Source organism: Castanea sativa, chromosome 1 (genome assembly GCF_040712315.1).
Source record: "Castanea sativa cultivar Marrone di Chiusa Pesio chromosome 1, ASM4071231v1".
NCBI lineage: Eukaryota > Viridiplantae > Streptophyta > Magnoliopsida > Fagales > Fagaceae > Castanea > Castanea sativa.
This window is the reverse complement of record NC_134013.1, coordinates 57,144,165-57,170,628: the sequence shown is the minus strand read 5'-3', so window position 1 is coordinate 57,170,628 and position 26,464 is coordinate 57,144,165. Positions and strand designations below refer to the sequence as shown.

The 26,464-nt window shown below is 37.3% G+C and overlaps 1 protein-coding gene across 3 annotated transcripts in view; it reads left to right on the top strand.

Annotated features, from left to right (window-relative positions):
- The window catches only part of LOC142613822 (uncharacterized), a 38,529-nt gene that overhangs the window by 4,387 nt on the left and 7,678 nt on the right, over positions 1-26,464 (top strand). For 2 of the 3 annotated variants that reach the window (XM_075786335.1, XM_075786342.1), the window contains exons 4-15: positions 574-619; positions 2,328-2,400; positions 2,522-2,579; positions 15,283-15,378; positions 18,161-18,278; positions 18,354-18,620; positions 20,915-21,016; positions 21,195-21,552; positions 21,650-21,763; positions 22,296-22,924; positions 23,037-23,233; positions 24,109-24,331. In XM_075786335.1, the coding sequence (XP_075642450.1) occupies positions 574-619; positions 2,328-2,400; positions 2,522-2,579; positions 15,283-15,378; positions 18,161-18,278; positions 18,354-18,620; positions 20,915-21,016; positions 21,195-21,552; positions 21,650-21,763; positions 22,296-22,924; positions 23,037-23,233; positions 24,109-24,331 (2,281 nt within the window). Of the gene's footprint in view, positions 1-573; positions 620-2,327; positions 2,401-2,521; positions 2,580-15,282; positions 15,379-18,160; positions 18,279-18,353; positions 18,621-20,914; positions 21,017-21,194; positions 21,553-21,649; positions 21,764-22,295; positions 22,925-23,036; positions 23,234-24,108; positions 24,332-26,464 lie in introns of those variants that run through there. The other variant, XM_075786349.1, reaches the window with a different exon arrangement.

Below are 26,464 nucleotides of genomic sequence, written 5' to 3'. Positions count from 1 at the left end.
GTCTATAATCAAAGTCTTCCTACACACCATGGCCAGAAAGCCACCCTTGGAGCTATACAAACTTCAAATGCTCTGCCAAGGAAAAGAATTCCCTCCTCTGCTTAAAGCCTTGTGTTGCTTTTCATTCTCCTCCTTGTTTTACTCTTCTAAATATGTTTGATCATTGTATTTGATAGATTGATTATTCTTCTCTTTGAGTACAACCCAGATGTACTTGGTTTGTTTTTTTAATAAAATTTGATATTACTTATAAAAAAAGGGATATCAAATTTACAAGAGATGCAACCTAACAACCCCATAGGGAACCATCCAAGGTCTTTGTTGTCTATATATCAAATAGCGAAAGAATTTGATCGGCTACAATGAATGAGGAATTTTAACCTCTTATGTTATTGTTTTCATCAATATAAGAGTTGAAATATATAGTTGCTATTTTCATTTTTTTTTGGGTTAACATAAAAATGGAAATGGCATCACTCTAGTAGATGATCCTATCACTGTGATCTTATTTGGTGTTTGTATATGGATTATGAATTATTTTTTTTCTTCTGTGGGTTTTTTTATTCATTGCAGTGAATCCCCAAAGGGAGCAAATGATGCATCTACATTCCAAAGGAAGGTTTGTATTGTGATTAGTAGCTTGTAAAATTTATTCCTATTAGCAGACTCATTAATTTTTTATTGTATTTAATGTATGTTGACAGTCACGAAACTGTTTCACTAATGCAGTTGGTTCCCTTAATTACTAATGATCATTTAAAGATGTCATTATCAGAGTAGTTTTTGTAAACTTGTGACTCCATGACTGTACAGAGAGATATTTTAGAAGCCTGAAGAAACTCCCAGACCCGTTGTCTTTTTATATATAAGAGTTATTCCTTCATCACTGCAGTCAATAAATTGGATTCTATCAACTGACTAGTCCTAGTCCCCCCCCCCTGCTGCTCTCTTTTTCCCCTGGGCACTGAACAAAAGTTTGCCACTGGATCAGATGTGAACAATGGAACCAACAAATGCACTTTGAAGATACACAGTTAGAGCATAAACATAATTAAAGGTCGTGATTTAAAAAAAAAAAAAAAAAAAATCTGATAATGCTATTCGCTAATATGGACATGCTTATTTTGGCCTTTTATTTGCCACATAATGTTAACTTGTGCTAGTGCTTTTGTAGCAGTTGTATCAATTTTGTGTAAGCTCATCATATAGGGCACATCTAGTAGTGTTCTTGTCTTTGTGGATAGATTCTTTAGGATTGACTTTGCAGATACACAGTTAGAGCATTAGAATAATTAATCATGATCTTATCAAAAAAAGAATAATTAAAGTCATAAGTTTTCAAAAACTACTCTGATAATGCAATTAGCAGATATGGACATGATAATTTTGGCCTTCTATTTGCTATGTGATTTTAACACATGCTAGTGCTTCTTTTTTTTTTTTTTGATAAGTAACACATGCTAGTGCTTCTGTAGCAGTCATATCACATTAGTGTAAGCTTATTGTCTAGGGGACATCTATGAGTGTTCTTGTCATTGTGGATGGATTCTAAAGTGGTTGATTTCTAGACCTAGATTTTGAATCAAAAGGTTGGGTTTTCATTTTTGTCTTTTAGAGCATTGTTGTCCCTTTGTGAAGCTATTATTATCACCCCTTTCAGTTTTACTTATATTATTTTTCACTTATCAGAAAAAAAAAAAAGATTCTTGTTTGATTTATCATATCATGACTTAGTCCAAAAGTTGGATTTTTGTATTCTATTGTCTTTGTTGCTTACCAGTCTTGACTTTTTTGAATTGCGTGTGCCTAGCTATTAGTCGCTAATAGTTTAGTTTATGATCGAAGAAAGAACTGCTTAAATGCAATAGAGGGAAAAAAATTGGTTGAAGGCAATGAGATGGCTTTATATCCCTGCAAAATCATTTTGGAAAAGGATAGATGTGTGTTGTGTATTCATTTGCTTACCTAGACAATGAGCTAATTTATTTATTTATTAGTTATAGCTATCATGAGTCTGGACATGAAGGCATTTCAATCTAATCCTTATTCTGCACTTTTTTGTCTGATTGGCCTCCAATGGGTTAAATCTGCTAGAATTAAGATGGTGACACTGGTCTTTTTAAAAACAGATAATTGCTACATCTCTTTTCCTTGTTAGGACTATGTTTATAGAAGACATCTGGACAAACCTGAATTATCTTTTGATTGTAAAAGACCTTTTTATTTCTTTTTATTTTATTTATTTATTTTTTATTGCATAATTGTTTCATCCGGATAAGTGTGCTTTATTGACCCCTGATTTTACATTGTCTTTATATGGGTCTCAGCTTGCGGTGGAGTGCATTTTTTGCTCAGCATGTATTCGCTTTGTGGAGTGCTGTCCGCAGGAGGGACTTACCGGTTTGTGAATTTTATATATGTGTGTGTGTGTGTGTGTGTATACTTGGAAATATTATTATGCTGTTTTCCCCTTTAAAATGGTAATATCTTGTTGTGATGTATCGGATTGTGCTTATTACAGAGAAGCTGTGGTCTGGGCTTGAGAATTTTGTTTTTGACTGGCTGATTAATGCTGACAGGTAAGCTGCTTTAAATGGGTGTGGGAACTTATAGAGGTTATGTGCTCATTCTTTTTTCTTGTGTATTAATGACTCTGTTTGTGATAAAACTTTGGACTTACTACTTCCCAAACGAATGTGGTTATTTCATCTTTAGGTTAAATATTCAACTGAGTTTGTGTGAGCTGTATCTACTGTACATATACTAGGCTCTAGCTTTCATTAGATATCAGTGCAAGATTTCTGGACATTGACACATTTAAGCGTGTGAACGAGCTTATTTTCATTAGTTTATTAAGCTTATTTTGTTTATTGTGTAAAAGTATAATTGTACCTTGAAAAAAGTAATGCTTTAAAAAGCTGTACACTGGGCCTTAGTTATGTGGACTATCCAGAGTAAGAAGAATAATTGGACTTTCAGTGGAGTTGGAATTCTTTGTAAAAAGCTAAAATCCTTATTTTTGAAACCCTTGTATGTTTTGATGGCTGCTTTTTGTAGCCCCAACTCCTTTTTAGATTTATGCTCTAATTGAATTTTCACACGTAATTCTGTAGAAAAATCTTGCCAAGAGCCTTATAATAGCTTAAATGACACATCTTGGTGTTTTCAACAGAGACATTAAATGTTCCAAACTGGAAAGCATGAGTGCGCCGACCCAATTGGCGCACCTGAGTCCAATACACACGGACATGCCTTGCGGCCGTGGATGCAGATGCATGCGCGTCTGTGACTGAATTTTTTTTGTTTTCCGATTCGGGCCGATATGATCTGATTCGGTCTGAAACAGGCCCCGAATCAGTCCAATTTGGGCTAAAATAAGTTTTTAAAAAAACAAAAACGTAAAATTTTTTGTCAAAACTTTTGACATCCTATTTTAAAGAAAAAAACCCTAAACTCATCTCAAACTCTCTCTGACTCTCTCGTTCTCTCCGTCTCCTCTCTCTCTCTCTCTCTAACCCACGACTCTCTTGTGGCTCTCAAATTGGTTTTTTTTTTTTGATAAGTAACAAAAAAATATATTAGAGAAGAACATAGCCCCGTACATAGAAAATGTACTAAAGAGGCAAAAACATCAGGAAACCAAATTACAAAGATCAAGCAAAATAGGAAGGGAAAGACAAGAAAAAGATGGTAAAACTAAACACCATTCGAGAAGAGTAAAAAAGAAAAAAGACTTGAACTCAAGAATGGACCGTTCGTGACCCTCAAAGCTTCTAGAATTCCGTTCCCGCCAGATACACCACATCAAACAATGCGGCACCATCCTCCAAATCACTATATTGTGATGACGCCTGGAATTGCAAGCCCAACAATCCAACAGATCCACTACCCTTTGCGGCATCACCCAACAAATACCAAACAAGCAAAAGACCATACTCCACATCTCATAAGCTATAGGACAGTGAAGAGAGTGGCAGTCCAAGAGAAAAAAGCAACCCAAGGGGAACCTTTGATTGCCATATCATTTTCCAAGGGAAGGGAGTGGCAGTGGGGGGGGGGGGGAGGGGAAAGGGAGTGATAATACCCACTCATCTCGAAATCTCGCCTGCTGGCTAGCTTCCAACAAAGCTTGTTAGAACCTACACCCCGCACCTTTGTGGAATAGATCAAAGCCATACACGAATCCAACGAGTGTGACTCTTGATCATTCACAAAACGGTGAAATTGTAGGTTCCAAAAAATTCTCCCATTAGCATAGCACATAGCCTCAGAGACCGAAGTATCCCTTGTCCTACTAATATTGTATAAATCTGGAAATGCCTCCTTAAGAGGACTATCCCCACACCACACATCAACCCAAAACTTCACACGAGTACCATCACATACATCATACTGAAGGAACTTGGAAAAATTCAGCCAACCACTTCTAATGGACTTCCACATACAAACATCATAAGCCCCGGACACAGCTTTTGTACACCAACCACCCCAGTCATTCCCATACTTCGCCCCAATGACCCTTCTCCAAAGGGCATCATTCTCCACACCATAACACCACAACCATTTGGCTAATAGGGCAGAATTAAACCTTCTCAAGCACCGAATGCCTAGCCCTCCATTCTTCACTGGCCTACAAACCTTTGACCAATTTACTAGATGAAGTTTACGTTCGTCACTAATACCATTCCAAAGAAAATTTCTTTGTAATTCCTCCATCCGCTTGGCCACCTTAACTGGGATAGGAAGGAGAGAAAGAAAATAAGTAGGCAAGCTAGAGAGTACTCTTAATAAGGGTAACCTTGCCCCCCATAGATAAATACAATCTCTTCCATCCAGCTACCTTCGCTCCATCTTTTCCAAAATAGGATTCCAAACCGTCTTATCTTTAAAGGTAGCACCCAACGGAAGACCTAAATATTTCATTGGAAGAGCAGACTCTCTATAGCCCAAAATCTCCACTAGCTCATGCAGATTAGACACATCTCCAACTGGAACCAACTCAAACTTTCCTAGATTAATTTTTAGCCCTGACACCTCCTCAAATCTAGAAAGAATTCCATGTAGAGCTGTCATATGACTGCTGTCAGCATCATAGAAAACAAGAGTATCATCCGCAAACAACAAATGAGACACCATCATCAAGGAACCATTTGCATTCCCCACTGAGAAGCCCAAAAACTGTCTTGCTGTCGTAGTAGCACCCAACATACGGCTCAACGCCTCCATGACAAGATCAAAGAGAAAAGGGGAAAGCGGATCACCTTGCCTCAGATCTTTAGAACTCCCAAAAAAGTCAAATGGGCAACCATTGATCAAAATGGAGAATTCAACAGTTGATATGCAACACCTGATCCACCTTCTCCACTTGTCAGAAAAATCACACTGCTGCAACAAAAACAAGAGAAACTCCCAATTCACATGGTTGTAAGCTTTCTCGATATCCAGCTTGCACAACACCCCCAGAACTCCTGCCTTCAATCTACTATCTAAACACTCAGAAGCAATAAGGATAGAATCCAAAATCTGACGACCTTTCAAGAAGGCATTCTGAGATTCTGAAATAATTCCGTGTACCACCCTTCACATACGATTGGCTAACACCTTAGCAATAATCTTGTACAACCCTCCCACCAAACTAATAGGCCCATAGTCTTTGACATCCATAGCATCAATTTTCTTAGGAATGAGAGCAAGGAAAGTAGCATTGATACTCTTTTCAAACACCGCATGGGCATGAAATTTATGAAACACATCCATAATATCTGTTTTCAACAAACACCAACAAGACTAAAAAAATGCCATTGTAAAACCATCCGGACCAGGCGCTTTATCACCATTGAAATCATGGACCACTCTAAAAACTTCATCCTCAATAAAGGGTCTGTCTAGCTAGTTGGCCTCTTCCTCAGAAATGCTAGAAAAAACAACCTCATCCAAGAAAGGTCTGTGGACCTCATTCTCCAAGTATAACTACCTATAGAAATGAGAAATGCTCCCCTCAATGATCCCATGATCCGTGGATAACTCTCCATCCACCATAAGCCTATCGATGGTATTGTGTCTTCTATGAGAATTTGCAATATGATGAAAAAATTTGGTGTTCCTGTCACCCTCCTTAAGAAAAAGAGCCCTAGATTTCTGCCTCCAGCAGATTTCTTCCAACAAAGTTGATTTTTCTAGCTCTTCACGAATTCGATCCTTTTCCATACTTTCCTCTGCTGAAAGAACACGATCATCCTTGATAACTTCCAACACCTTGAGATCCTTCCACAAATTCTGCACCCTAAGGCCCATATTACCGAACTCCTCCTCATTCCATCTCTTCAAATCCAATTTCAACATCTTCAATTTGTTTGCCAAAGAATAGCTAGGAGAGCCTTGGAAATGATAAGACTCCCACCAAGAACACACCCTTTCCAAAAAACCCTCATCCTTTAACCACATGTTCTCGAACCTAAAAGGTTTTTTGCCTCCAAGAAAATTCCCACCCTCCAGTAGGATTGGAAAATGATCAGAGAGCAAGTTGACAAACAAATGGAAAGTTCTCCTCCCAGTCTGCTGACAGAAGGAATCTGTCCAATCTAGATCTTGAAGCAACCTTTCTAGAACTGGACCAAGTGAAATTCCCCCCAACCAGCGGCAGATCAATAAGGCTTTGCTCTAAGATAAAGGCTGAAAACCGATGCATAATAGTAGTGAAATTTACTGACCTAGAACGTTCAGAAGGAAACCGCACCACATTAAAATCACCTCTCACACACCAAGGCACATCCCACCAACTACAAACGCCGGATAACTCCTCCCATAAGAAACATCTATCTCTATCACAATTGGGTCCATAAACACCAGTGAAAGCCCAAACAAAATGATCCACCGCATTTTTGAATTTACAAGAGACGGAGAAACGACCCACCGCTTCCTCCAACTTCTCCACAATCTTGTTGTCCCACATCAATAACACCTCACCTGAAGCACCCACGGAGCCTAAGTAGAGCCAATCCACATGTTGACCTCCCCATAAACTATAAATGACGCCCCTATTAATTAACTCCATCTTAGCTTCTTGCAGACAAACAATATCTGCGTTCCACTTACGGATCAAATTTCTAACCCGAAGCCGCTTATCCTACTCATTCAACACCCTCACATTCCATGAAACAATTCTCAAATTCATTTATGCACTACCACAGCCCGCTCCCTAGTAGCACTCCTGCTCCTTTTTGACTCATTCTCTTCACCCCAAGAACTCAATAAATTTTTTAATTCACGATGGCCTTTATGCCCAGCCTTAACCATCTTCCTCTGAGAGGCTACATCAACCATCCTCTGATTCATTTATGCACTACCATTATATGAAAAAATATGCTTAGCAATATATAGCAAATAAAAATAAAATTTTATTAAATAATTTATTAATAAACGTATCCCGCTGCACCCGCACCCTACTTTTTCAAAAATTGTTGAGTCAACGCACTCGCATCCGAATCCGAATCTGCACCCGTGCTTCCTAGGTTCCAAACCCCCTTCCCCCATTGTTGTAACTATTGAATGATCAATTTTTTTAAAGAAAAATCTCTTCTATCGCATAACAAGAACAATATTGAGTGTCCTTGAGAATCTTTGCTTTATTTTACAAGACTGCAATTACTAATTGGGAAAAAAATGAAAGAAAAACTTATGAGAGGAATATCTACCTTAATCATATCGAAAGAATATCTACCACGATTTCGTCATGATGATTTTTTTTTTTTTGATAAGTAAGAATGTTATATATACGAATGGCTACTCTATGCATGAAGAATGTTGTATATGATGATTTTCTAGATCAAAGATACGCTTTGATGCAATGGAACATATGGTTAGTGACACAATCAAAGAAAACAAGATTAGTGTTTCTGCCGTTATCAGACTTAAACCCACTCCAATGCAAAGTGTGTGATAAAATTAATACTTGGCTTGATTTATTGGAGGTGTCAAGAATGCCCAATACCCTCAAAGGTAAAGCTTCAAGCACGAATTGTAATAATGTTAGGCACTAAAACCTAGTGTTGAAATGGAAGTACAAACAGATATTGCTAGGGCAACAAGAAGAGCATACTGTAGCATTTACAAAACATGCTAGAATAACTGAAGCATGTGTAGTAGATTTGATATATAGCTTGTTGAAGAGTCAGTTATGTTGCTTACTCTTGAGAAGGAAGATTTCCCACTGCTTGATGAGGAGAAAGTTTAATTAGAGAACAAATCATAGGGTACATTTGTTTTGAATAGTGAGAAGATGCATCTACTACTGATCCAGTCTCTATATTGCTTGAAGTTAAAAGGCTTGATGAAGTGGAAAAGATTGATACAATGGTGCTTCTTGTGGCTCAAGATAAGGCTGTATCATTTGCAATGTTGGTTGCACACAGTTAAGTTGTAAAATATGAAGATTTAGAGTAAAATGCGAATAATGAGGAAGAGAAGAATAGTGGGACAAAGAGAAAAGAAAGAAGAGGTTGAGGGCATTACTTATCAAGCCCACACCTTAGCATATATTTATATTAGGGTTTATAACATGATTACAAAAATACCCTCATTAATATGCTTAAATAAATGACAACTAGAACTAACTTTAACACTCTCCCTCAAGCTGGAGCATACACATCAAACATGCCCAGCTTGGAAGACAAACTCTGAAAGAAGAAAGAGAGTGACGATCTGTTTCTTCATCAATAAATCCTAAATGAAGTGACAATGCACCTCAATATGTTTGGTATGTTCATACATCATAGGATTGTTAGCAATAAAGATGGCATCTTCATGAAGTGACAATCCATCTCAATATGAAGGAGAGATTGAACCCATAACATCTCAGATGCAGTGTGAGCCATAGCTCTATACTCAACTTCAGCACTAGAACGAGCAACAACATTTTGCTTTTTACTACGCCCAGTAACAAGATTGCCACCAACATAGGTACAATAACTAGAGGTGAACCGATGGTTAGAACGACTACCAGCCCAATTGGCAACACTAAAACCTGTCACATAAAGAGAATGAGAGGGCTCATACAAAAGTCCGCGCTAGGAGCCCCTTTGAAATAAACCAAAATAGGATAGATAGCTTCATAATAAGGTTGACGAGGAGCTTTCATAAACTGATTAACCACTCTAACTGCATAAGTAATGTCAGGACGAGTAACCCTAAGGTAAATTAACTTCCCAACCAAGTGGCAATATTGACCAAAATCACTAAACAATTCACCTTGCTCCTTATCAAGTTTAATAGTGGAAACCATAGGAGTCTCAGTAGGATGAGCACACAAAAAACCAGTCTCGGTCAAAAGATCAAGAACATACTTCCGTTGAAACAAAAATAAACTTTGGGAGGAACAAGCTACTTCAATCTTGAGAAAATAGCGAAGAGTACCTAGGTCTTTAGTATGGAATTGTAGACCCAAATATCTTTTTAAGTTAGTTATACCAGCGGAGTTACTTCCAGATATTTTAATATCGTCCACATAAACAATCAAAACAATAGTGCTAGTGGAAGATTGATGAACAAAGACAGAATGAGAATGCTAGAAACCATACCCAAGTACAACAACGCTAAATCGATCAAACCTGCACGAGGAGATTGCTTCAAACCATACAATGCCTTACTTAATCGACAAACAAGGTGTTCATTATCAGAAACAACATACCCAAGGGGTTGATCCATATATACTTCCTCTTGAAAGTCTCCATGAAGGAAGGCATTCTTGATATCAAGTTGATACAAAAGGCCAAGAGTGACTAACTCAAAAGATTGTAGGATCCAAACTGAATTTAGGTGTGCCACAAGAGAGAATGTTTCTAGATAGTCAACACCATATGTCTATGTGTAACCTTTGGAAACCAACCGTGCCTTAAGGCGCTCAACAAAACCATCAGGGAGGTACTTAATGTGTACACCCAACGACAACCTATTGTGTGTTTCCCAAAGGAAAGGTAGTAAGTTCCCAAGTTTGATTCTTGTGAAGAGCACTCATTTCCTCATCCAAAGCACGTTTCCATCCAAATGAAGCAAGGCCAGCTTATAAGATGAGGGAATAGAAATAGAGGACATAGTACAAGCAAATGAATACAGTCAAGGTGAGACAAGGTGAAACGCGATGATAGGACACAAAGTTTGCAATTGGGTGTTGAGTACAAGAATGTTTACCTTGTCTAGGCAATAGGCAAATCATTAGTTTCTAGAAGAGGGGGTGGATGAAGTAGGAAACCTCGAATGAAGAAGATGTAGCATCAAGGCCATATGACACAACATGCCTATCTTGAGATCACTAATAAACCTGCAAGGGAGGATTAGGTTGGGAAGCCAAAGGTTTTGGAGGAGGAGAAGAAGGAGGAGAAGACAAAGGTACTGGAAAGTAGGAGATGGGAAGGAAACCTCACCCCATGATTAGAGATAAGATCATGTGACATACATTGACCACGTGAGGAAAAGAATGGTGTGAACTCAAAAAAGGTAACATCAACACTCACAAAATAGCGGCGAAACTTGGGACTATAACAACAGTAGCCTTTCTGAGCAAGAGAGTATCCAAGGAAAATACACTTACGAGCTTGAGGAGAGAGTTTATCTTGACCAGGATCAAGGACATGAACAAAAGCAACACAACCAAACACATGAGGAGTAAGTGGGAAAGGAGAACAGGTAGGATATAAAAGTGAAAACAAAGACTTATGATTTAAGATATTAGAAGGCATACGATTAATAAGATGGAAAGCCATAAGAACATCACCCCAAAAATGTTTTGGTACTAGCATATCATGGAATAACAAGGTGTGAGCAACATCTAGTAAATGACGATGTTTTCGTTCAACCACACCATTTTGTTGGGAGCTACGAGGACAACTAGTTTGATGAATGATACCACAATCAGTATAAAAGGAAATACTGTAACGCATTATCAGATCATATAATCTTGATGCGTTTATTAAACTGAACAAAGATTTCATTATAGAGTGTGCAAAAAATATGAGGTAGTTCAGATCTCCCTTTTATAAAAAACAACCATGTCATTCGAGAATAATAATTCATAAATATAACAAAATAATGGAATCCATTCATAGTAGAAACACAAGAAGGGCCCCATATGTCTGTATGGATTAGTTCAAAGTACTCAGATCGGTGACTATGAACACTACTTGAAAAAGAAGTACGATGATGCTTCCATAACTGACGAGACTAAATAGTTGGTGGAGTTTACCATGGTGTGTGGCTGGTGATTTCAATGCTATTTGCTTTCCCTCTGAACGATTGGGGCTGCAAACTTCACTTATAGTATGCACAAATTTTCTGATTTCATCTCCATTAATGGGTTAATGGATATCCCCTTGGAGGGTGGCTGTTATACTTGGTCCTTTTCATTGTCCAGCTCCAGGATAGACCTTTGTCTCTTTTGTCAAGAGTGGGAGGAACATTATCCTAATATTCATAAAAAACGGATGGTAAGAGTGTTGTCAGACCACTTTCTGATTTCTCTAGAGGGTGGGGATATTCATAAGGGACGTAGGCCATTTCGGTTTGAGAACATGTGGTTTCAGGTGGAGGGTTTTGTGTGGAAGGTAAAAAAATTGGTGGGACTCTTATGATTTCTATGGTACTCCCAGTTACAGGTTAGCTACAAAGTTGAAAGCTTTAAAGGGTGATTTAAAAAAGTGTAATGAAACAGAGTTTGGCAATGTAACCATTAAGAGAATGAAGTTGTGGAATGATTTGAATGCCTTGGATTCTAAAGAGGAGAGGGTTTCCTTATCTGTGAATCAAAAGCTTGAAAAAAGAGAGGATTCGCATGGAAATTGAGAAAACTGCCTTGTTAGAAGAAATTGGTTGGCGATAGAAATCTCGAGGGTACTATGGTTAAAGGAGGGAGACAGTAATACAAATTTTTTTTCACCAGATGGCTAATTCTAATAGGAGGAACAACAGTTTTTGCAGTCTCAAATTGATGGGGTGTTGATTTTTGATCAGGAAGTTATTGAAGAAGGTATTACTCCGTTTTATAAGAATCTTTCCTCAAAAGATAAGCTACATCGCCCTCACCCAAATGTGCTGAATTTTTCCACAATCTCTAAGGATAAGGCTGGCTGGCTGGAATGGCCCTCTGAGGAAGCGGAGATTTTTGGGGTGGTCAAGGTCAAGGATCTCAATGGAGATAAAGCTCCTAGACCTGATGGTTGCGTTTTTCCAGACTTGTTGGGTCATTATTAAAACAAATCTTGTGGAAGTCTTTCAGTACTTTTTTGAGAATGCTCAATTTGAAAAAAGTTTGAATGCCACCTTCATTTCCTTAATTCCTAAAAAACCTGATGCAGTGGATGTAAGGGATTTTAGGCCTATTAGTTTGATTGGGGACGTGTATAAAATTATTGCCAAAGTTTTAGCTAACAGATTGAAAATGGTGCTTGGGGACATTATGTACGAATCTCAAAATGCTTTTGTTAAAGAAAGACAAATTTTAGATTCCGTTCTTATTGCCAATGAATGTTTGGATAATAGGATAAAATCAGGAGTTCCTGGGGTGTTGTGTAAGTTGGATGTAGAAAGGCATATGACCATGTGAATTGGGGCTTCCTCATTTACATGTGAGAGTGTTGTGGGTTTCTTGAAAAATGGAGAAGGTGGGTTTCTTTTTGCATCTCTATAGTTAAATTCTCTATCCTTATCAATGGCACTCCTTGTGCTTTCTTTGAAAGCTCTAGGGTATACAACAGGGTAATTTTGAATTTCCTGGAAGGGCCATACTGTAGCGTTTACAAAACATGCTGGAATACCAGAACTATGTGTAGCAGATCTGATATAGCTTGTTGAAGAGTCAGTTATGTTGCTTACTCTTGAGAGGGAAGATTTTACCACTGCTTGATGAGGAGAAAGTTAAGTTGGAGAACAACAAATCATAGGGTACATGTGTTGTGAATATTGAGTAGATGCATCTACTACTGATCCAGTCTCTATGTTGGTTGAAGTTAAAAGGCTTGATGAAGTGGAAAAGATTGATACAATGGTGCTTCTTGTGGCTCAAGATAAGGCTGTATCATTTGCAATGTGGGTTGCACACAGTTAAGTTGTAAAATATGAAGATTTATGGTTAGAGAATAATGAGGAAGAGAAGAATAGAAAGACAAAGAGAAAAAGAAATAAGAGGTTGATGGTGTCAACTCATCATGGCCACACCTTAGCATATATTTATATTAGGGTTTATAACATGATTACAAAAACACCCTTATTAATATGCTAAAATAAATAACAACTAGAACTAACTCTAACACACACATTGATTTTTTTTTTATATTTTTTTATAAGTAAGAAAAATTGTATAAGGAGAAGACTACTTCGTTAAGAAATGAAGTAGCCAGAAAAAAAATATGTACAAGCAACAAAAAAGAAGAGCAAAATCATGTTCAAGAAGAAAGGAAATCTAAAAATAGCAGAATGGATTCCCTAGAAGCAAATCCGGGCATGAGACCAATCAAACAGATTTCTTGCAAATAAAGCTGGGAGCTGATCCCCAGTAAGCACCAAATCTTCAAATATGTGATTATTATGCTCCCTCCAAACAATCCACATCACATAATGTGGTACCAAATTTCAAATATTTGAAGAGTGCTTTCCCAACCAATTTTTCCATTCTACCAATAAATCAATAACCCTCTTGGGTAAAACCCAAGTAACACGAACCTATCTAAAAGCAAAACTCCATAACCGAGAAACCTCCCCACAGTGCAACAGGAGGTGATCAAAATTCTCCCCACTACACTGGCAGAGGCAACACCAATCCGCAAGTGTAAAGCCCCTTCTCAAATAATCACCTGTGAAAATTTTCCCCATGCAGTCGTCCAAACAAAAAAAGACACTTGCCGTGTAGCCTTCATGCTCCAAATACTTTATTCTTGATGTTGCCAAAGATAACTCAAGAGTTGGTGCAAGTTCCGTGTGCCAAAATCTTATCGTTCAACACTTCAAAACTTTGGGTCAAGTTTTTCCATCAATGTGAAAATGATGCAAGAACCATGATGAAAATTTTATTCTAATTTAGTCTTATTTAATTTTGGAAGTCAATTGTATTTTTATTAGTCATTTAAATTTTATTCTAGATATTAGTAATTGATTAGGTTATTAGTTTTTATTATTATTTAATTTGCTAGAGCCGATGATATTTTTGTAATTCAGTAATTGGAATTTCCCAACTCAAGCATGATTACGGTTTCCTAAGTCAATTAGAATAAGAAATAGGTTTAATTCATAGTCTATATAAGCACAGTATTGTACCTCATATGGAGAAAATTTCCAATTTGATTAATTAATAAACTTTCTGTTGGAAATGGTCTAGTGCTAACTCCAGCTAGTCCTAGGTACCAACTCCTGGTTTGTTCTCTCTAGTTTAATGCCAACTCCAAGCTAGCGTAGGTGTTAACTCTTATGTTATTATCTTTTATTTTCTGTTCTTTCAACTTTATTTTTGCATCCATTTTGGTTTTGATTTTGTTTTGCATCATCTTTCCCAGCTGTTTCTATTAAATTCATCTTTAGCACTTAAGGGTACCTTTCGAAGATGCCTTGTGTGCATAAGGGTTCTAGTTCTACCCTATAATAGAATTTTATCACTTACCTAGAAGAAGGGAAAGGGGAAAAATAGGAGTTGATTGGCTGTTTGTTCTACTGTTCAGATTGGAAGTTTTTTTTTTTTGATAAGTAAGATGAGAATATTATTAATAAGGGAAAAGCGAGAACAATACAAAGAGTTCACGGTAGTGAACAAAGGAAAAGGAAACAAAAAGACTTAAGCAACCCCTAATCTATTCTAATAGAAGAAAGAAAATCCGTAAGGGTAGAACAATTTGAGAAACCCCAACATCGAGACCAATCGAAGAGGGTCCGCTGGCAAGACTCTAATAACTGAACCACCGTTTTCCCCTCATTCTCAAAAGACCGCCGATTTCGTTCAGTCCAAATAGTCCATAAGGATAGATAGTTTTCTATCTCTCTTTCTTTTTCTATTTTTGGTTACTTATCAAAAAAAAAAATCCCACTATTTTTTTAGTGTCAATTTTGAAGTACAATCATGCTTATGAATCTTATGATCTAGACTGAAACTTGTACTGTAGACATTAAGGAACTTGATATTTTCATTTGGTCAGAATGGACTGGGTCATATACTTCAGAATTTTATGAACACATCATCATAAGCCTTGAGAAGTTTATAATGTGCACATATACATTTCTTCTTATGAATTCAGTATACCCTCATTGCAGGGTTGTTAGTCAGGTTGAATATCCCTCGTTGGTTGATTTGCGGGGACTTCTTCTGGACCTGGTTGCTCAACTCTTAGGTGCCTTATCTCGCATCAGGTAACCCAATCAGGATCTTTAGAACTTGAACTTTTAAAGATTCTGCTCTGATTCAAAATTGTTTCACTGTTATGAAAGTTGTTCTGGAAACAGGTAGTCTTTGTAGTGTTTAACTGTTTATATTCCCTCATATTTTAAAATTTTGGCTTTATGAGATATCCAATTATTGCTGCTTAGTTGGATTATTATAAGACTACATAGTTTTTGGCAAACTGAATTTAGTTGTTCCATGATTATGTATCATTGGATGTTGGTCAAGTATGGTATATCTTAGTCTCATCATCTATGGCCTGTTGTGACTTGCTTTTGGGGTAGCTTGAGGAAGAAATTTTTGTTTTCCCTAATGATAGAATTATTGCTTGGTGAATACTCTGAAGTAGCCATTCATACCTTGTATCTGTGATTACATCATTATCATCCTTTTTTGCTTCATTATGTCTGAAATTTCTAAGTTGAGCTACCTATAAATTGCAGCTATTCCTTTTTTTTTTTTTTTTGATAAGTAAGAATGGTATATATACAAAAGTCTACTCTATGCATGAAGAACATAGAGCAAACCCAGAAAAAACAAGAAGAAGAAAACAGAGAAACAACAAAAAGGAAAACCAAACAAGAGAATAATTACAAAAGAGAAAGGAAGCAGAGAAAAGAAGAAGAGAGAATCACTAGTCGTGAGTCCTCAAGCTCGAGACCAATCAAAAAGAGTTCCACTAAAAGAAGCAAGCATCTGATCACTGGAGCTATCCAAGTCCTCAAAAGTCTTATGATTCCGTTCCTTCCAAATACACTAAAGGATGCACAACGGAACTAAGTTCCAAATCTGAGACGGATGCTTCCCCAACCAATTCTACCAGCCAAGAGCAAGTTTGGGATCGATCTAGGTATAACCCAAGACAAACCAAAAGTTATAAAGACAAAGCTCCATAATCAAGAAGCCATCTCACAATGAAGAAGTAGGTGGTTTGCCGTCTCTCCACAATGACGGCACATAATGCACTAATCCACAAAATCCAAGCCCCTCAATCTCAAGTTATCTCCCGTTAGGATCTTATTCCAAGTTACACACCAAACAAAAAAAGCAACTCGCCTAGGGGCCTTTACTCTCCATATAGCTTTCCAAGGAAAGACAGTCGAAGTAGAATCCCTTAGTTTGTTATAATATGACCGGACGTCAAAAGCCCCATTAGGCTTCAATTTCCATCTCATCCGGTCTCCAGCATCCATAGGAGGAGTATTGGCTCCCATAATACGAAGAAAATGCAGCCCTTCATCCGTCTCCCAATCATTAAACTCTCTAATAAAACGAACATCCCAAATTCTTCTCTCCTCTACCCCCAGCCTTAGCAAAGAAGCTTCTACAAAAACCTCCTTATCAGTGGCAATACCATACAATCTTGGGAATGCCAATTGAAAAGGATGATCCCTTTACCACCCATCCTGCCAAAACCTCACTCTATTCCCCAACCCAACAACAAATTGACAATTTTTGCTGAAATCCTCCCATCCCATGTGAATACCTCTCCACAAACCACACCCATGAGCTCCCCTACTCGGCTTTGAGTTCCATCCCCCCCATTCTTCCCCATATTTTGAAGCTACCACCCTCCTCCATAACAAATCCTCTTCCTACCCAAACCGCCACAACCATTTCCCCAGTAAGGCCTTATTGAAAGTAGTAAGTTTCCTTATCCCCAGGCCACCATTGGCTATAGGCGTACAAACTTTATCCCAACCTACCAAATGAATCTTGCTATCACTCCAAAGAAAGTCCCTCTGCAACTTTTCAAATTTATTCGCCGCATGAATAGGAATGGTGAATAGCGATAGAAAGTAAGTAGGAAGACTAGATAGTGTACTCTTGAGTAACATCAATCGACCCCCTTTAGACAAATACAGTTTCTTCCACCCAGCTGACTTTCGCTCAATTTTTTCCAAATTGAAGGGGAATTATGAGAAGCCCCCAACGGTATGCCAAGATACCACATAGGCAGAGTTCCAACCCTGCAGCCCAAAATATCTGCCAGGGCATGCACATCAACAACCTCCCCGATTGAAACCATCTCACTCTTATGCACATTGACCTTCAAACTTGTTACCGCCCGAAAACTAAGTAACAACAACCGAATATGAAGAATTTGCTCCACCTCTGCATCACAAAATATGATAGTATAGCTTATTTCTAAACCACACACAATTAAGTTGTGTGCAGGAACTAGCTTCTCTTATTGGAGGAAACCAATGCAACTTTATGATAATCTGCATTTTTTTGGGGGGCTCGGCGGGGTTGGGGGTTGTGCTGGAAGAGGTACCAAGTTGTTACATGGCTGCCTGTTTGTCATGACAGTTTTTTTTTTTTTTTTTAATTTTCATGGCCTTATATAGTATATGTCTAAATCATGGTTTAAAAATGATTTAGATTACTAATAATAGTATTCTCAATAATTTGATGCTTACCCTCAGCTCCATATTGTCATGTCTGGTAGAATTTGTGTTTTGCTGATCAGACGGGTTGTTCTGAAAGATTTTAAAATATGATTATAAGTAAAGAACTAATTCAGCCAAAATAAAAAGAAGAAAAAAAGAAGAAGAAAGAAAGTAAAGAGTTATATTTTGACCATAGAATGCTTCTACTAACCAAAAGAAATATGCTTCTCGTTGCATACATTAGTTGATTGGGTAGTCATAGTATGAATGTGAGATGGGAGCAACCGTCAATGTTTAGTTCTGTATCTCTGGAGTAGATCATATTTAAATTTATGGTTCTTTCCCTTTCCTATTACAGATTTAGTTCTGTGACTGAGCGCTTTTTCATGGAACTCAATACACGTCGGATTGACACTAGTGTTGCCCGAAGTGAAACCCTTAGCATCATTAATGGGATGCGCTACCTAAAGCTTGGGGTATGTGTAAGGTTTTTTTTTTTTGGTGAAAATGGCATGAAAAAGACAATGCTTTAACAATAAGGTAATTGCCAGGTTAAGACAGAAGGTGGACTGAATGCTTCTGCTTCCTTTGTCGCAAAAGCAAATCCTCTTAACCGTGCTCCACACAAACGCAAAAGTGAGCTTCACCATGCACTCTGTAATATGCTTTCAAGCATCCTAGCACCCCTTGCAGATGGTGGAAAAGGCCAGTGGCCACCTCCAGGTGTAGATGCTGCACTTTCCCTATGGTATGAGGCTGTTGGACGAATAAGATTGCAGCTCATGCATTGGATGGATAAACAGAGCAAACATTTTGCTGTAAGTGGATCTTAGAAAACGTAACTCCCTTTTTTTTTTTTTCCAAGGTTCTGTTTGTTTTTCATCTGAGATGCGGAAATTGCTACCTTCACAAGTTTCATATTCTGTTTAATTTTACTCGTCAAAAAAAAAATTCTGTTTAATTTTACCTTCTAATCAGTTTGTGTCATTAAGTAAAATATGACGTTCGGCAAAAACTCTGATACCAAACTGATGCAGGACAGTAGGCTCATTGTGGAATTTTAGGATAGCTAGGTCTAGGGTTCGTGGTGGGGAAGGCTGGAAAATATTATGAAATTTAGTATTTCTAACTGGGCAAGGGAAGGGTAGAGTTTGGACATGAAACAAAGATAACTAGGGTTTGGGTTGCTGTTCCAGCATTAGGAACTGTGACCCAAGAACAATAGCTGGGTTGGTCTTCTTAGGTTGGATGGAAGTGTTTCATGGGAATGGATTTGAGAGAGAGCTATTGAAGTAAAATCAGGTCTGATACTGATGGAAAATTGCTCAAAGTTAAAAAGAAAAAGGAAAGAGAATATACTGTCTAAACCTCACACGTAGTGATCCTAAGCATCACACCTAGGGCTTCCTTGATATTACACCTTCGATTAAGGTTGCATTACACAAACCGCCATCAAAAGCTTCATAGCTTCTGAAATTTTTGGAAAACATATGCGATGGAAAAGAAAGCATTACAATCTGAATTCTACCCGTAATAGGAATTAGACTTGATGAGCTTAGATCACTAGGTCCAAACTAGAAAACTATAAAAAACACAATGTAATTGATCCAATAGCATAAGAGACCCATTATATAACCCAATATGTGATAATTAATGCCCCGCTAGAAATAAAATTGCAATAATGCCTCTGATTTAAAATTAAATATAAAGTAAAAAAATCAAATTCCAGCATCTTGCATCGTTGTCTTCTGGTTGGAGAAAACTCATGATTCCAATGAATCTATGAAGTCACACATGTCCTGTTTTCAGTTTTGTTACAGTGTACCTTCCTTTTACCTTTCTTAATAGCTTTGATCTTCTTCTGGAGGAGGGATGAAAATAATGGAATTGATTTTCCCTAGGTGCTTATATGGCTAATTTTATATAAATATTTCTTCCAAAACGAGCTTCCTTTAATTACTTTGTAATTCCCTAGGAATCAAAACCTAGGCTTGCTTGGAATCAATACCAAGCAAGAGGAAAAAAACATAGGAATGAACGCCTAGGGTTGGCTTCGATCAGCACCAGACCATTGAATAAATGTTTGAGTGGATAAATGTTTTGGGTTTGTTGTCCTTTAGTTCTTCATTTGAGATTCTTGATAGTTGTACCATCAATGCTTGATGGTGGTGTACCTATTGTATACTTTCTGTATATGTGGGTTATGCCTATTTTCTTTTAATTAATGAAATATATACTTATAAACAAATTCTTTTATTAACTAGTAGGACTAAACCCTAAGTCTAATTGACAATAGGAAATCCCAAATGTTGAATTACACAGCCGAACCTTTGGCTGTGATGACAAGGTGCCTTGTGATTGGCATTCAAGATTGCTGGTGCTTCTTAGAGACCAGTTGCAGGGCTTAGGGGCCTGATTGGGGAGCCCAGTTGGTTGGAGGTGGTGTGGAGGCTTTTATGGCCTTGGTTGAAGGCTTGATTTGACCGATGTGGGATTGTGGGGCTTCCATCAACTTTCAATGAACTCCTGGGTAGGCTCAACAGATTTTTTTTAGGGGGGGGTGGTGGGGGGCTTTGCGATGGCTCAATGAAGGCAACTGGGTGAAGGGTTCTATGTCGTTGTTTTACGTTGGTGAAGAGGGGTTTTTGTGGTTGTGGCTCTTGTGTAACAGTGGCTGTGGTGGATTGATGTTTTCTTAGATATGGCAATTTGATGTAGGACAATAGATTCTAAGATGACAAGTTGTGTTTGGAAACAAAGGAAGATCAAAACAGGATAGGATCTATCACTGAGGGTTTGCCTGTAATCTGCACCAAATGTTGAAAATAGGAAAATAGAACCTAGGAATGAGTACCTAGACTGCTTGGAATCAGCACCAAGCACTAGAAGAAAATTTCCAACCCAAATTTTATAAATCCATCGTCAATCAACTTCAAAATTTATTTAAAGAGAAAAAAACTGATTTTTTTTTAAAGTTCATATCATCTTTTTTTCTCTCTTTTCATTTCTTAATTAATTTGCACCCCCACCCCCCCCCCCCCCTCCCCAAAAAAAAAGCTCCTACTTGTGTTTATAGTTTTTTTAATCCCCACTAACTATTTTTATGTGTTAGGTTGGTTACCCTTTGGTGACTCTTCTTCTCTGTCTTGGTGATCCTCAAATATTCCACAATAATCTAAGCCCTCATATGGAGCAACTCTACAAGCATCTTAGAGTAAGTTTAACTATTTGGCATTTAGTACGGGGGAACAAAGAAAGTGTGGATATGGTGATATGATTTAATATTCTGTGTCCTTCTATAATGTCTTGTCTTGTTTATCTGTCAGCCATATCCATATGGAATTACATTTTGAGTTTTTAGCCATATAACAAAATTTGGGTTAATCATGCAGGACAAGAACCATCGTTACATGGCCTTGGACTGTCTTCATCGTGTTTTGAGGTTTTACTTGAGTGTTCATGCGGCTAACCAGGCCACAAATCGTATATGGGACTACTTAGACAGTGTAACCTCTCAACTCTTAACAGTTCTGAGGAAAGGGATGCTTACTCAGGATGTCCAACATGATAAACTTGTAGAATTCTGTGTGACTATAGCAGAACATAATCTTGATTTTGCCATGAACCATATGATATTAGAATTGCTGAAGCAAGATAGTTCAAGTGAAGCAAAGGTGATTGGTCTTCGTGCTTTGCTTGCCATTGTTATGTCCCCTTTAAGCAAGCGTGTTGGCTTGGAAATCTTTAAAGGTAGCTGAAAAATGGTCATAGACCTTGATTATTGTTATATAGTTATATTTTCATATCTCAAGGGCTGATTGGACTTCATCTGACTTTTGTTGAACAGAACACGATATCGGCCACTACATTCCAAAAGTAAAGGCTGCAATTGAGTCAATTTTAAGGTCTTGTCATAGAACCTATAGTCAAGCTCTTCTAACTTCTTCAAAGACCACCATAGGTAATTTTCTTTTTTGTCTATTGTAGAACCAGTCTGATGCAAGTTTTGGTATCTGGTAACCTTAATTTAAAAAGGACATGGAAATCTTGATTTAGATATTTTGATTTGATCTGCTAAATAATTGTATTTTCATCATGTTTTCTTTTCTTTTCCTTTTGTTAGACTTATTATCATTTTTATTGGTATATGTTTCCTGGGAAAAATTATGATTTTGATTTCATTATAATTGATGAATGTATCAATGTAGTCCATTTCTATCTGATGTGAATGGGCCAAGCCTGAGCTCAATTTGAGGTTTGCAAGCCCTTTGGATGTACATACCCCAAATGGACCAGGTTCAACACAATTTGTTTAATAGAGCTTTCTCACCTCATAGAAATAAATAAAATTAAATGCAAGCGATTCATAAAGCTGTTGATTAAGTGCTTTAAGTTCTTGGTTATCTGTTTACTGTATAGTTATGCTTAAATTGCTTACATTTATGTTTTGGTTCCTGCAGTGGCACATGCTAATTGAATTTTATTCTTTCCAGATGCTGTAACGAAGGAAAAGTCTCAAGGACATCTTTTCCGGTCAGTACTGAAGTGCATTCCATATTTGATTGAAGAAGTTGGCCGAAGTGATAAAATCACTGAGATAATACCTCAACATGGCATAAGTATTGATCCAGGTGTTCGTGAGGAAGCAGCGCAGGTACTGAACCGGATTGTAAGATACCTTCCCCACCGTCGCTTTGCAGTTATGAAAGGAATGGCCAACTTTGTCCTAAGGCTTCCCGATGAATTCCCTCTTCTCATTTCAACATCATTGGGACGTCTGCTGGAACTCATGCGTTTCTGGAGAGCTTGTTTATTAGATGATAGACTGGAATGTGATGCTCAAGATGCAAAGCACGTTGGGCATGTAAATCAGTTGGCCAAGAAGCCTCCTTTCCACCAATCAGAAGCAATTGAGTTCCGCGCATCGGAAATAAATGCAGTTGGGCTTATCTTCCTTAGTTCTGTAGATAGCCAGATTAGGCATACAGCACTTGAACTACTTCGGTGTGTTCGCGCTTTAAGGAATGACATACGGGACCTAACACTACGTGAACAACCAGATCATAGTTTGAAATATGATGCTGAACCAATATTTGTAATTGACGTCCTGGAAGAACATGGGGTGGGATATACTTTTCTATTTCCCCATCTTTTGCTCCTGTATTTCCTTAAATCTTAAGTTTTCCCATATCACTTCCTGATCATAATTCGAACTTGATCTTTGGACATGACAGGATGACATTGTTCAGAGCTGCTATTGGGATTCTGGTCGTCCTTTTGATATGAGACGAGATTCTGATGCTATTCCTCCTGATGTGACACTTCAGTCTATAATATTTGACAGCCCTGATAAAAATAGATGGGCTCGGTGTCTAAGTGAGCTTGTCAAATATGCTGCTGAGCTTTGCCCAGACTCTGTTCAGGAAGCAAAGTAAGTGTTTTCATATTCTTCTCAAGGCTTGCTTCTGCCCAATGCTGACTTGATCTCTTGGCACACGTGTTGTCCTCAACATTAAATCTTCATGATAAAAATAATATTGGCAACAAAGTTTCTTTCTTTTCTTTACTTTTTATTATTATTATTTTTGTTGGCTTGATGTGGTAGATAAGCAGAAAAAATGTTCCTTGTTATACTTCATTTGTTTCGGTAGAAACATGTTTCCTGGGGAAAGTGAATTGTTTTCCTATGTTTGGTTGCAACTTTGAAAAAGATCCAGTGAACATTTTCAGCTACTTGACTTGCATGGAAAATCAGTAATATTTCATGTAGATGTAGTGGTGGGGGTGATGGAGGTGGAGGCACAAATGAATGGAAACTTGTGGGGGCGCCAAAGAATCAGAAGCAGAAAACATTTTCCTCCTCTTTTGGGTTATTTTCTGTTGACTTTGGAAAATTTTATCTGTTGCGACAGATTTCTGACATACTAAACACCAGAAAATGCAGAGAACATTTTTTGGAAAGTGTTTACACTGAAACAAAAGGAGTGTTAAATCTCTCATATTTTATGGGTGGCCTAAAATAAAATTTTTATATGGTTCTCTAGTTTGTGACATTTGGGAACATGTTTTCATGTGTGTTAACTGTTAGGTTCTGTGACTTAAAATGAACAGTTTACAGCAATTAATGAGAAAAGTAATTTGACATGGAAACTACAAAATCTCATGAGGGTTGATTTGCTACTAATTTGTCCACAAAATACTTAGTCTGCACATTTGCTTTCTAGTTTCTGCTCAAGATCTTCAGGTTAAATCAAATTCACAAATTACAATTCCAGGATCTTCTTTTAACACAATCTTTATTTGCAGGAAAGAGGTTATGGAACGTCTTGCTCATATCACACCTGTTGAGTTGGGTGGAAAGGCTCATCAGTCACAAGATGCAGAGAGCAAACTGGATCAGTGGCTGATGTATGCAATGTTTTTATGTTCATGTCCACCAATGATTAGAGAAGCTAGTGCCTTAACATCAACCAAAGATCTTTACCATCTTGTGTTTCCCTCCTTAAAATCTGGATCTGAAGCACACATAGTAAGTACTTAAGATCTAATATTTGAATTTCTAGTAGGAAGTTAACCAGCCAGCTATTTCCTACTACAAATCTGACATGGAGCTCTCAGATGTTCTTTTCTGACACTCAAATATTGACTGGACCATATGTTTAGGAAATTGATCCTGTTTCCTTCTTTCCATCTTAAATTTAAAAATAAATAAATAAATAAAAAGAAAGAGAGAGAGCTTTGTGGTCTGATTAAGACTAATGTCCTATATTCTGATGATAATATATATAAATATATATATACACACACCCACATTAAATTTGAGGTAGCAAGCTTTGAATAACTGTTTAATGGCCCCATTTATGTGGTTGTTTATCCTTTTTTTTTTTCCCTGAATGGAGGAAAAGTGGTGATAATTGATGTAGTCAAATATCTTAGACTTGATCTAATGTGTAATGAGTAATGTGAAATTTTGAGAAGGAAAATTGTAAAGGTGGATGATGCAGCCCTCTAATTAATCTTCCTAGAAAAACCAACCATAAAATCTTTAATGGGGTAATGTTAGGTAAGTAATTAGCTTGATAAACTACCAATTGTGCTAAAAGGTTAAGTTGACATAAATGGGTGAACTCACTCATTTAACCATTATTCTAACACACCCATAGGGCCCCACATGTGAAATTTTTAACTTTTTTAAATGGGAAGTATAGTGGAGATTTGGTTCGAATTTAGGATCACCTGCTTTGATACCATGTTAAACTATCACTTGTCCTAAAAGCTTAAGCTAATAGGAAATGGTGAATTTAATCATTTAACCATTATTCTAACACAACCCTTGATTTGCATATTTTGGGAACTTAAATATATGTGGAGTCAACAAGGATTGGTAGAGTCTTAATTTCATATCTAGGAACTTATGAAAGGAATTGATTTTGAGAACATCAAAATTAAGTTAGGCTTGTATTCTCTATAAAAGAGGAATGAAAATTGAAGAAGGCTGGCTATCTTTGACTAGAAAAACTCTTCTAATTTATAGGGTTATTCCATTTCCAGTGGTTTAAAGTTGTATCTACCGTTTCACAGCAAACATATAATACTTGCAGCATTATCTGACTGCATCAAGTGGTATCTAAGAAGAATGGACACTGACACTAACATGTACACAAAAAAATATAAAACATGGCGATATGGAAATTCTTGAAAAATTAGGACATGCCACAATGAGAATAGGACAAATAATTGATTAATATATAGGTAGGTATATTTTATTTATTTATAGGCATATTTTAGGTTTATTTTGGGTTTTTAAAATAAATAAACACCATCAAAATCTTTAACAGTATATCTAAAATCAAAGGAATATAAAATAATAATAAAAATTACACGTATGGGATTTTGGAGTGTGTGTGCTTCTTAGGGTGGTATCAAAGCAAAATTGGTCTGTGGCTTTGCGTAAAAAATGACTGCAATAGTTGAAGCTCATATGCGGATTTTTGAAAGGAATTGCTTCAATTCTAGTGCTTTCCTAGAATAGCTAGAAGTGAATGGTATAAAATCTCCTGTCCAAGTTTTTGAACAAAAGCATTTTCAAGTTTCCAGTTGGTATTGGTATCAAATTGATAAATTATAGTGAGATTTTCTTTGGGGAGATGGGGAATCAGAAGCATGGTAATGTTTAATCAGGTATTGTTGGGAAATGGCTATGGCGTTATGCAGTGGAGGCAGATGCACTTTGGGGAGGAGTGGAGGATAAAAGGTGTGGAAGTACGTAGGGAGGTTGGTATTCAGATGGATTAAATGGTCCTTTTGGGGTAAACCTATTGAAGCATATTAGGAATGGTTGGGGGAAATTATCTGGATCATTAAATTTGAGGAGTCAATGGCAGTTGCATTTGATTTTTGCAAGGTTTATGGTGTGGGGACTGTTCCAAAGGAGGCATTTGCAGAGTTGTATTAAGTTGCATGGTCTAATGAGCCATTGGTCTAATGGTAATATTCATTGGGTTATATTAGTTTTATTAGAGCCATACACACCACGATTATTTGCTTTTCTATTTTACATACCAACAAAAAAAAATTATTAGTCATAAATGATTGGGAGTTAGAATCTCTAGTTTCTTTTCTTGATTTAATATTCTACGAAGATTTTTTTTTGGGGGGGCGG